General features: G+C 39.6%; 1 protein-coding gene across 1 annotated transcript in view; it reads right to left on the reverse strand.

Moving 5' to 3' along the window:
* The window catches only part of FLT4 (fms related tyrosine kinase 4), a 79,161-nt gene that overhangs the window by 48,974 nt on the left and 17,027 nt on the right, over positions 1 to 13,160 (reverse strand). The window contains exons 3-7 of the mRNA XM_015411072.1: positions 11,862 to 12,024; positions 6,848 to 6,987; positions 3,599 to 3,770; positions 2,051 to 2,168; positions 232 to 386 (exon numbers count right to left, since the gene is read on the reverse strand). Coding sequence (XP_015266558.1) covers positions 232 to 386; positions 2,051 to 2,168; positions 3,599 to 3,770; positions 6,848 to 6,987; positions 11,862 to 11,988 — 712 coding nt within the window. The 5' untranslated portion in view covers positions 11,989 to 12,024. The remainder of the gene's footprint in view (positions 1 to 231; positions 387 to 2,050; positions 2,169 to 3,598; positions 3,771 to 6,847; positions 6,988 to 11,861; positions 12,025 to 13,160) is intronic.

Below are 13,160 nucleotides of genomic sequence, written 5' to 3' on the forward strand. Positions count from 1 at the left end.
GCCAAGACCACCAGTGACTTTCATGGTTCAGCAGGGTTTTGAACCCAAGTCTAGCATTGTGTCTACTATGTTATACAGGTTCTCCATCCTCACCCTAAAATCCTTAAGCTTGCTCTTAGTATTTTTATACCTTGTATGAAGTGACAGGGAAACTGCAAGTGAGCTTGCTCTAGTTTACAGACATCTTTATAAACTAAATCCGTAAGGCATAAATGGCCTTCACGGCCTTACCATTGACCACCAGCTGGAGACTAATGTGCTTCTCTAGGCCAGCCAGCCCATTCCTAAGAACCAATGTGTAAGTGCCAGAGTTCTGCTCCACCACATCCTTGATATGCAGGGAATACTGAGATTGTCTGCTGGAAATTAACTTTCCATCCTTAAACCTGGGCAGAAGTAGAGAGAGAGAGAATGTTATTAGCATGTTCCTTCTGGAATATGATCCCAGTGCTTTGGCCAGTGAGGTGGGTGCTGTTTTGCAAAAGGCCTCATTCAGTAATCCCCCCCCCAAAAAAAAGGATACGCAGTGTGTGTTTACTGGTGAAAAGGAAAACACGATCAAAAGTTGGATATATTAACTGATTAGTTGCTGTAGATTATCAGGGTTGTGTGGCCGGGGTCTTGGCATTGTAGAACCTGACGTTTTGCCAGTAGCTGTGACTGGCATTCTCAGAGGTATAACACAGAAAGATGTGTTATACCATCTTTCTGTGTTATACCTCTGAGGATGCCAGTCACAGCTACTGGCGAAACGTCAGGTTCTACAGTGCCAAGACCATGGCCACACAACCCGGAAAATCTACAGCAACTAATGAACTCTGGCTGTGAAAGCCTCCGACAATGTATTAACTGATTGTTCACACCCTTTTAAGACTGCTGTCTGTGACAACCCACAGTCACTTGGGTGACTAGAACTCAAGGGCTTATATTGCCTTTAATTTTATACCCAACGTGCACTGATATACAAAGCAAAGTGAGGTAGAATTCAGTCTTCTTTACTTATTTTTCATTCTTTTGTAAAAATATTAATACTCCACCTTTCCCATTGTCAAATATTGGCTCATGGCAGCTACTTTCCTTACTTTCCAGATGTATTGCAGCCAGCTGATCAGAATGAGAGATCAGCAACATACACAAGAATATCATACAACCACAGCTATTTATTTAATATTACTGCCACTCCATCCAGTGTACAGGTGCAAGTCGACACCAGAACATTCTCTCCCCCAACACAGTTCATGATTTTCCCTTAGGAGATAAAAAATAGGGCCAAGGCCGATGGTGCAAAATCAGGTAAAAATATTTCATTACTCAGTCGAATTTCCAAAAATTCCCTATGAATTTTGCCAACAGGCGTCGTTAGGGGAATCTGTTAGTCTTGCAAGATGCATAGGAAATTTTGAAAAATTTAACTAATAAAATGTATTTTTACCTGATTTTGCACCATTGGTCTTGGCCCTATTTTTTAAATTTAATTTTATTATTTTATTGGATTTGTATTCCACTCTCCCCCTGTGTTCAGGCTGTAAAGTGTGTGGTTCTTTATTTTCTCCTGTGACTGGTGCAGCTCTTTATTTTCTCATGATTTCCCCTTAGTCAGAAGGGCCTCAGCCTGCTGAAAGAGTAACAGGTGTTAGACTGCCACAGGGTTTATGAGACTGCACTTGCATGTGGGTGGGTGTTGTAAGCATCTGTATGTGTGTTTGCCAAAAGAACTAATGAAGAGAGATTTCCTCCCCTAATCTCTAATCTCTGCCAGAAATCTGGTCAAAAAGCTGAGGAAGAATTTTTTTTTTAATGTCCCAGGTGAAAAAAGTAGCTAACTTCTCCAAAGCATAAGGCTAATGAGGTGAATTTAAGGATCACAACAGCCACCAGAAATAGCTCCAAAGCCAATTCATCATACTGTAGCAGGGTTATGTCCCTCCTCTCAAAACAGATTTCAGCAAGATCCTTCTTAATGATAACGACCACTTCCCTGCCCCAGTCCCCTCTCTGGAATCGACAGCCCTAAAGCCTACTAAGCCTGTAGCTAAGAGGAATGTATTACCACTGAAACTCAGGCTGAGGGTACGCAACCACTTTCACTGGCAGCTTCACAATTTCATCTCCTGCTGTTGCTTCTATTATCGGGCCCTTCTTCCACTCCACATTGATGAAAGGCGTCTCTGTAAAGAACCAGTCAGATAAGAGGAGGGAAGGCAGAATGAAGCTGTCAAAGAAGCTTGCTGAGGCAAAATCAGAGATTTCATTAACCCAAATACATAACAAAAGATGCAATTTCCAGCCAACAAATGATGTATGTACAGACACCCTTTATATGTTACACGCATAAATCAATATTGACATGACATGAGAGAACATTATGTGACAATTACACCAATCCACATTTCATGCTTAGGGTTGCCAACAGGCCTCTTTAACAGAGGCTTAATGTATGGAAGTGGGTGGCTGAAGCTTTCATGGTATGGAGGTAAATAACACTACCTGGTAAATAACATCCCTATTAAGGGGACAGACCATTTTTCTCTAGGCCTGTTGGCAATCCTATTCATACTATAAAGGCATGTATTTGTTATCCTTTGCCAATGCTAATTTAGCCTGAAAATCGCTTTTCATTGGACTAATGTTTTAACTGAACACTTGCCACTTCTTTTACCATAAAAGTTTGCTTTGTATGGGTGATAGTTGAAGGCTTATACTACATACCTCCTGTAGAATGACTCAGGGAACAGCAGGGCAAGCAACCTTTTTCATAGTCAATGAACCTGTCCTTCACTTCGTATAAATACTTGGATATCTCAGTGAAAGCATGTCCCCCTTACATCTCCTATGGAGAGGAGTATACAGTAGACCTCACCATTCACAGATTCATGACTTGAGATTTCACTATATTCGCGGTCTGCGATTTGATCATGTGACATGCTCTCCAGTCTGTTTTTACCCCTACCATGTCATTATCATAATCATCAAATGGTTAAATTTGGGGAGAAAAAACCTGAGGTTTTCTTTTTCATAGTGGGAGGCAGCATTCACAGATTTTGTCATTCCTGGTGGTCCCAGAAATACATTGTTACTTGATGGTAAGCCTTAACTGAGGAGAAAGGTAACCCACTCTCAAAAGCATTACTTGGCTTTCTCTGGTAGGGGTCGCAGTAATGAATCCTAGCTTTACGGATTATATTCATTGAGAGTGCAGTGTGTCTCATAATAATGCTATCACCTTCACGGGGGGGAGGGCAGTAGAGAATAAAAGGATGCAAGCCTTGATTAGAGCCTGTAGAAAAATGTCCTGCCCCTTTAAGTAGAGGCTTCATTTGTGGAAATGGTTCCTGAAAATGTTATGACATGGAGGTAAATAAGAACACTTTATTAACTAAGCATCTACTCAAGAGACAGGACATCTTTTTCTCCAGACAGTTGGCAAGTGTTGCCTTGATATGAGGTTTTCACTACCTCCTCTGTCCATGGATTCTCTTTTTATTAAACATACCTCTCCTCATCTGACTGCTGTTTCATGAGGAGGTAATCTGACTTTAAAGCAGTTTTCTGCTGAGTAAATACTCTAAAACACCAGAAAGGTGTTTGTGGTTTTTACCATGTACGATGACATCTATGCTCTCCTTGAAGATCTGCTCCCCATTGCTAGCCACGCATGTATATTTCCCCACATCCTGCTGGCTCACATTTTGGATGATCAGGATGCTGGAGAGCTCAGTGTGGGTCTGCTGGGAGCGCCTCTCAGGCATTTCTGTGACTTCCCGATTCATCTGCCAGAAAAAGTGACAGAAGCGAAGGAATAAATGGATAAAACTTGCAGGCAATTCTTCTCCAAACTGAAGTATTCCATCATTCTGTTTAAAATATGAAAGAGTATTCCAAGGCCTAATTCTCACTGAGACGGTGCCCCTTCATTTGTGATATATGATTTCAGACTACAGTTTTGGGCTCACATGATTTAATGTTCCTTCACACTAACAAATTACCTGTACAGAAAATGAGCATGTCATGAAGGAGATGGTCTAGAACTCTTTTCCCTCCGATGCTAATTTTCTATGTATTGAATACTTTATGCAGGAACATTAAACCATTTTTAGCTCCCCACTTACAATATGAAACTGTACAGCCCAGATGCAGGTCTACCACTCCACAGGAAACTAGGCAGAGAGATCTGGAGCGTTCTCTTAAAGGGACAAACAAAGCTAAACAGCCAAGCCACAGCACCTTCAGAATCTATCAGCTTATGTGCAATAATAAAAATATGATGAATTGTACAGTATTTAATGTTGGAATAAATGGAAATAAACTGGTATGTAGGTTAGGACACCTGTGAAAATTTTTTCAATAGTCTGGGCTTCATAGCACAAGTTATTTGGCACCTGAAAATCACCACTTTTTTAAAAAAAATCTGTTTCCCCCTCATTTTTGTGGCATCTATTCAAAAAGTATACTACAGAAGAACCTTTTAATACATGAACTGAGTGTTACTGCCAAAAATCATACAAAATAAATTCAATGTATTTAAATGTCCTTTCTGTGTTTAAACAGTATTTTAGCTGCAGGGTACTACTGATGACTATTTTACCAGGCATTTTTATTACATATTAAATAGAGGGGTGAAAGTAATAATTTCTTTTCCAGTGAAAAATGTATGCCTTTGGTGGTTTCCGCCACTTTCCTCATAATTCTTCAGTAATAGTCCTTAAAATAAATTTCATATTAAGCTGAACATCTGTCATATTCAAAATGATGCCTAAGCCCAAGCCAGGTGAGTGTCCATCAGAACAGAGTGGGGAGTAGAACAGGAATATAAAGAAAACCATCTAACTAGAGCAGGAAGTATGCAGGGCGTAGATGCTGTTTCATGTTTCAACTTTAGTGAAGAATGTCTGTCATACTTTTAAATGTTATATTGAAAATTAACAAACCACTGGATCCAGACTGTATACTCCAAGAATTCTTAACACAAATGAAATTGTTGATCTTCTAATTAATATGTGCAATTTGTCATTAACACGGGTCTCTGTGCCAGGAGACTGAAAAGCCAATGTCACCCTGATTTTTTAAAAGGGATACGCCCCCCCCGCCCCCGGAAACTATAGACCAGGTTATCTTAACATCTGTCCTGGATAAACTGGTAGAAAATGTTATCAGAGACAGAATTGTTCAACATATAGAAGAACAAGCCAGGCTGAAGAGGAATCAGCATGCCTTCTCCAAAAGGGAAACCCTGCATCACCAACCTCTTAGAATTCTATAATAGCGTCAACAAGTGTCTGTGTTATGATTAAGTGCCTTTAAATTTATTCATAAGTGGCCTGGACTTAGAGTGAACAGTGAGGTAGTGAAGTTCGTGGATAACACCACATTGTTCAGGATGATGAACACAGAAGGGATTATGAAGAGATCCAAAACTAAACCAGATGAAAGGGCAACTAAATGGCAGATGAAATTCAGTGTAAATAAGTGCAAAGAGATGCATGTTAGGACAATCCCCCCTAATTTTACATATACAATGAAGGGGGTCGGAGCTGGCAATGACAGACCAAGAAAAGATACTGGGATTGTGGCAGATAGCTCAGAAAAATGTAAACTCATCGTGCAGCAGTGATAAAGAAGGGAAATTGCATGCTAGAGATCATTAGTAAAGGGACCAAGAATAAAATTCCCAACCAAGTAACACCTTCTCATCAACAACAAACACCTTTATGTAAGTTTCTAGTGCAGTCCCCAACTTCTGTTCATAATATTAACAAGGGGTTGCTGCTATACAACTATTAAGTACATTCTAAGTTGCCAACCAGGGATGAGAAGGGAGGGGAAATTAGAAGAGGGGCGAGAAAAACAATATCATGAAAGGAAGACAGCAAAATGAAGGAAGAGAAATGTGTGGAAAAAAAGAAGAGAAACTAAGAGGAAAGGTTGTTTTATTTTCTACAACAGGGAAGATCTGACTGTGCAGACAAAACTATGGAACTGGATGGAAGGATGGGAAGAGGGAAACAGACTGCTGGAAACAACAACCTTGTTAGGATGCTGCAGCCTGCCAACGACTGTAGCAGCCATGAGCTTTCCTGGCTGGTCTTGCCTTGCTCCAGTGCTGGCTTGGCTGATAGGTTTAGCAGGATATGCAATTGTTTGCCTCCTGTTAGTAAACTCTCCAGAAAGCAGGGCAAGCAGAAAGCAGAGCTACTGTGGTTTACTGTCCTCTGCCTTCCTTGTGCCCCTAGTGGTTGCAGAGCAGAACTGCATTAGAAGTAAAATAATGGGAATGCATTCCATTAATACACCATGACACTTCAGAGGCTCTCCAGTTGACCTGGGTCCCAGGAATTTTGTGCCCTCAGTTCCACCTCAGTGGCTCTGGGATATAGTGAGAAGTTCCCCCCTCCCTAGGAAATGCAGTGAGACGTCTGGGAGATGTGTCAGCTGGGTGTGTCCAGTAAGGTACCACTAAACAAAACTCTGCTAGGCACATGTCAAGCAGCAGAGGGGAGAGTATTCTTAAGAGGTAATTCTATAACCTGGGGCAAATCATGTTCTTTCTAGTCTCAGATCACCTGCATATCAAAGATATTGCAGAAGCAAACATGATGAAGAGTGGATTGGATTAGCATCCCTTTAGGAAAGCATATTTCATTTTTCTCTTTGCTCCTGGAGGAAGAGGAATCCATAGAGAATGTGAATGGAATTTCAGGGAATAGACGTGCATTAGATTTGTTGAGTATGCACAAATTTCAGACATTCCTCTGTGCCCTCAAGGAAAAGAAATCTGCCTGAACTGTCCAGTGAATCTGGAATGCATACATGTAGAATGCATACATATAGATACAATTTGTTTTCATACCTGTTTTGCAGGGTAGTCCCACTGGAAATCTACTCCAGAATTAAACTCAGCCCATACTGTGCAGTTGATAACAAGCTTTTCTCCAACAAGCAGTTCCATGGCTTTCCTTGGAAACAACTGAATGTCATAAAGTTCATTTCCTGGTATAAAAAGGAATAAGAAAAAAGTACTACTTAATCAAAATCTATTCAGTTTTTTAGTCCTGGAAAACAAACTCTTGCTGCTGTTGTGCAAAACTGTAAAAAAACTAACATCTCATAGAATCACCAGCCTTCACTAGATTTGTTTAAATCTGTGACTATCTGCCAATCATATCTTTGTAGATCTGGATGTTTTAGCTCCTTTTCTTGAAACCCACTGATTTTGAACAAAGACTATGTCTGGTTAGGTGCATTCATTTGAAACAGCAATTATGACAGGTAGTACACTAAAACAGATGGGCTAATGTGGTATATTTATGCAAGTGCTTATAATGATGCTTCACTTTTCACTTCATTTCTGTTTCTTGTGCTACTTCTACTTCAACCTGAAATGTTTAAAATGCTGTATTTGTGGGTCACTGGAAAAAATGGCCCACAAATTTTAGCTGGGTTTGGTAGCTAAATGGTTGGGCTGGCACCCCCTGGGAGACTGCAGGGGAGTTGGCAAAATGGCATCATGCAATGCTGCAGCATCATTTCCAGCTGTATACCTAGAAGTGATGTCACCACATTGTGTAAAAAACATAGAGATTGGGAAAATTCCTAGAGTACTATGTGATGCAGTGATGTCACTTCCATGTACACAGGCAATAGAGTTGTTATGGTGTCACATGAAGCAATTTGGCAGTCCCATTTCCCCATCACCACCCTATTGCACGAGGACAGATGTTGGAGCTCCAGTGTCACCACTTCTAGCCAGCTATAAAATCTGATCCCTTAACAATATTACCTGAATATAAGATAATGCCTAAATTAACCGTGTTAAGCGAGTACAGATGTTGAAGCTCCAGTGTCACCTAGCCAGCTATAAAATCTGATCCCATAACAATATTACCTGAAAATAAGATAATGCCTAAATTAACCGTGTTAACACAGGAAAACTATTTTATACATTTATTTTTATTGTGCTTTTTGTATGCTACAGGAGTATGGACATTATTATATCCAGTTATATCAAGTTACAGGCATTCCCTCTCGGCCTATTAGGATGTGTTTTGAGGATAAAACAGAAGAGGGAAGAATGATATACATTTGTCCTGAGCTTCTTGGAGGAAGGGTATGATTTTTAAAATAATAATAATAACTAAATACAATTTGAATATTCAGCAAAGATATAGCAATAGAATTTGGCCTTGACAGATGTTCAGCATTAGCACTGAACAGAGGAAAGATTGTTGAACAAGAAGAAATCAAGATGCCAAACAACAACAACATCAAAACACTAGGCTTTGAAGAAAATGACAAATACCTTGGAATTTTGGAAGCTGACAATATCAAACATACTCTTGTTTAAAAAATACACCCAAGGAGTACTACCAAAGAGTTAAAAATATATTGTGAACAAAATTAAATGGAGGCAACAGGGTAAAGGCAATTAAGATGTGGGCAGTCCCAGTTCTAAGATACACAGCTGGCATTATCGATTGGAAACAAGCAGAATTAAAAGCAATAGATGGCAAAACTTTCAAGATAATGACGATGCATCACTCACTACATCCTAGAAGTGATGTTGATCATCTTTACTTACCAAGACAATTAGGTGGAAGAGCTCTCCTGAAAGTTAAGCAAGTAGTTGAAGAAGAAAAATGAGCCCTGAATGACTACACCATGAAAAGCAAAGAGAAGCTGAAGTATACAAGGCAGACTTCTTTAAGGTTACAGAAACCAAAGAAGATTTCAAAAAGATTGCAATCAAAACTCACTTTGACAACTGGAAACAAAAGCACTTGCATGGGCAATATTTGAAAGACACAGAGAACAAAGTTGATAATGAAAACACCTGGAGGTGGCTCCAAAATGGGTACTTGAAATGACTCTTTTTAGCTGCCCAACAGCAGACACTCAAAATGAATAGTATGAAAGCCAAGATTCAGAAGACCAGTGATGACAGCAAATGTTGACTTTGCAAGACAAAATATGAAACAGTTGAACAGATGGATAGTGCCTGCAGTAAAATTGTTCAAACTGACTATAAAGAATGTCACAATAGAGTTGTGTCTATGTTGCACAGGAATCTTTGCAAGAACCAGCCAATCAGAAATTCATGGGAGCACAAACCACACAAGATAATAAAGAATGATAAAACAAAGATTCTTTGGCACTTCCAGTTGCAAACAGATAAACACCTGGAGCATAACACCCCTGATATCACAACTATAGAAAAAATGAGAAATAGGGGTTGGATCATTGACATCACATTCCCAGGAGAAAGCAGAATAAAAAAGAAAGAACAGGAGAAGATCACAAAATACCAAGACCTACAAATAGAGTTAGGGTGCCTCTGGGAGAAGAAGGTTACCATTGTTCCAGTTGTCATTGGACCCCTTGAAGCAGTGCCTAGAATTTTCAAGAAACACCTGAACATTCTGGGCATTGAACAAATAACACCAGCTCTGCTCCAGAAAACAGTGTTGCTTGGAACAGCAAGAATCCAGTGAAGATACATCTGCAGTTTCCCAGACCTTGGCTAGATCTTGAATTGCAGAACACCATCTACCAATCAAATATCTGATTGTGAGGATTAACAACAACAAGAACAATGACTTGTACAGAAAGAAAATTACAACACTTTGAATTAGGAGCATATGAGAGCAGAAAAAAATATTCAGTTCAACACCACTGAAACGCCCCAGTCATAGGGTTTGAAAAGGTTTAGGAAAAGAAATCACATCAATTCTGATCTGAGTTTTTGAAAACTCTTCTGCTAGGCAGCATGAAACCCAGGGCAAAATATAATGGGCTCAAATGTAACTGTTCTTCTACAGGGCAACACAGCTATCTTCTGAAACTATCTTCATGGAGGGCAAGATATGGTGCTGCATATGCTAGATAAGAAGCACTGTAATAATTGGGAACTGTCTAGGACTTCACATGAAAAAGTCTCACAGTTCCTTTAAAAAGCGTACCCCCTACAGCTTTCCCTCCTTATTCTATTAGTATTTCTCTTCCATGAACAACAAAACTATTATATTAATTGTATTTAGCATCTCCATTCTATGTGTTCGTTCATTTCTGTTTATTCCTTCACCATTCCTCCTTTTATGCAGTCTTTTGTTTTGTTTTAAGGCTGTAAAATGTTCTGAAATAAACTTGCCCATTTGTATTTATTGGGCATCACTTAATACAATTGCAATGTAATCCTGTGCCCTTCTAAGTCCACTGAAGTCAACTGCAGTTAGAGACTTAGGGCTGGATCCATGTTCGCATGCACAGGGACTCTTTGAAAAACATTGATCTTGTACACGTGGAAGTGCTAGCAGCAGAGAAAGTGAGCACAGCAGTGAAAAAAAGCTTCCGCAACTGCTGAAGAGAAGTGCAAGGGGCACAATGTCATTGGATTCAACCCACAAGAAAGAAAGAAAGAAAGAAAGAAAGAAAGAAAGAAAGAAAGAAAGAAAGAAAGAAAGAAAGAAAGAAAGAAAGAAAGAAAGAAAGAACTTCAGCTGAATTTTGGTCTCACTGGGAACTTGCAGTTTCTGGTCTGTAATGTTCCAATGGAATGGACTGGATCTAAACTAAATTTTTTGATGGCAGAATGGAATTTTCCTGCTTCCCTTCACACACTATAGCCTACTGATCTTCACTAAATGCTGCTCCTGGGTGGATGGGGGAATACAAGACCTGGACATGTAGGGGATCTACAGCAGATGAATTGGTGGAAAATGCCTATTTAGTTAGGATCCAATCCAATGTTAACAGCCTAAATCAACAGGCTGTTGTTAGGTTATGAGAAACTGTAAAACACTCGGTCTGTGGCAAATGTGCTTATTAAATTATGAGTCCATAAAGAAGAAGTATTTGTAACAGAAATAGTGTCCTGGCCAAAGCAGGCTTTACAATCACATTATAAATTAATTAAAACAAGCACTGATGTAAACCTCGTGTGTGATAATATTTTTCTACTACATGGACATCTTTAGCAAGCACAGTTTTGGAGTAAGCAACTCTGAGCTGATGTCATATAGCAGCTAAGAGAATAAAGAGGTTGCTGCTGGTTCAAATATTATCTCTAATCTGAATTTACCAGGTGGCCTTAAATATGCTTCCCCACGGCAGTACCCCACTCGCAATAGTTTAATGAGACTGGCCTACCTTAATTGTTGTACAGATTACTGTAGTAATTTAGTAGTAGAAGAAATGTAATTGTACTGCATGTTTGTTGATCACAGTAATATAAAACAATTAAAACCGTTTGGTAAAACAAATTCCAAAGACCTGAAAGTGTAAAAATTAGGCAGAAACACCCTTACCCATTAAATTCTACTAATAATAGCCCTTTAAATAAACAAACTAACAGAAAATGAAAAGCCTAAACATTTTAATTCGTAACTGAAATTTGAAATTAACTATAATTAAGGAGAATTTACATTGACAATCCACAGTATGGACCTTTTAAATAATATTTTGTTAGCATAAATTACATACACACAAGCTGCTGCCTAACGGATACCTGAGATCTTATCAAGAAAATAGAAAAACAAGCTTATGTGATGCTGACCCATTGGGCTTCCTTATCAAAAGAGGAGAGCAGTAATATATGCAAAGTGCTTCAATGAGGGGCTGTGGCTCAGTGGAAGGGCATCTGCCTTGCATGCAGAAGATCCCAGGTTCAAGCAGAAGATGCAGTCACCAGCATATCCAGTTGGACAGGTAATAGGTGATATGAAAGACCTCTGCCTGAGTACCTGGAGAGCCACTGCCAGTGAGAAAGTCAATACTATGTTTGACAAATCAAGGGTATGACGCAGTATAAGACAAGTTCATGTGTGAACACTGAACATGAGATAAATGATGATAATGAAGAAGAAACTCACCTGCAATGTGGACAAGGAAGAAACTGGATTTGAAGGATTTCCTGTCAATGAAAGTTTCACACTGAACATACAGGGAATCCTTGATCAGTAAGGTGGGAACCAACATCCCTCTTTTATTGTCCCACATAATGCTCTTTCCATCTGGATAGATTATAGAGGTTGTCTAGAACAAAGAGACATTAAAAAAACTCTTTTAAGAAATGCATAGATGTAACATTATAGCCTTATCCTCTATTTCTTTCAAGGCAGGTCAGCTCCACAGTTAATCAGCCATGATTATTTGTACAAACCAAAGGTCATCACAGAAATTCCTCACACCCAGTAATACAGAGGGAGACAAGATCTGGTTATTCAAAGTTGGGCAACGCCAGAGGGGTCATAGGAAAGTTGAGTGTAGGCAAAACCAAGAGTAATAATTATATTAAATGGTTTCCATAGCATGACATGGCTAACAACTGTAAACATTCATACTGAATCTTGTACGCTGCCAGTAAAAATAAAGTTACCATATAGGTAACTAGCCTGATACCCGTGCTTTGCCATGGTATTTAAGTTCCGTAAATCCAGTTATAATACTGATGATGTGAAATTTGAAATGTGACATTTGTTGCAGGAATTCTAATGGAGAAGATTGTAGTGTAAGAAATGAAGTGAGACATACGTACTTTTCTCTCTCTCTACTGAAAGACCTCTCTCTAGACCACATTGGTGGTTCTGCCCTCAGGTGCTAGGATCACCAGGCTGCTTGATGAGCTCACTCTGGAGCAGGCCACATAGAACTGTCCATTTAAGAAGCAGTCATCTGTTAACTCAACTCCTGCCACCTTCTACGAAAGTGATGGCCTTACTTGTGTTTCTGGATTGTTTTGCTCACATGGAGATTGTGTTGTTCTCAGGGTAATCTTGCTGGTACTTGGCCTGCGCAGCTCAGTGCTCCGCAGGAGTACTATGTGCAAATGTCTTTGCCTCATTCCTAAATTGCCTCCTCCTTGTAGCGTTGGTGTATCTGGCTCAACATTTGCCAGGAGCTTTCTTGGCGGCAGTAAGAGGTGAGAGGTGTGAGGGGGAGTTGGTGTGAAGAGGCACGTATCAAAATGGCTCCTAGAAAGGTCCTTTACTATCTCCCCATAAACATTCATTAACTCAATTGCCATGTTGGCTTTTTTGAAAAATGTCTATTCAGGAGTCTTGAATAGCTGATTCTGTAACTGTCCTCAACTGTCTGCAGTCTCTTCTAACTATGTTTTTCCCTCAGAACATTGAGATCCACAGCTGAGCAATCAGAGGGAGGTGGGTGCA

This window comes from Gekko japonicus, unplaced genomic scaffold (assembly GCF_001447785.1).
Source record: "Gekko japonicus isolate JY-2015 unplaced genomic scaffold, Gekko_japonicus_V1.1 scaffold699, whole genome shotgun sequence".
In the NCBI taxonomy this organism is placed as follows: domain Eukaryota; kingdom Metazoa; phylum Chordata; class Lepidosauria; order Squamata; family Gekkonidae; genus Gekko; species Gekko japonicus.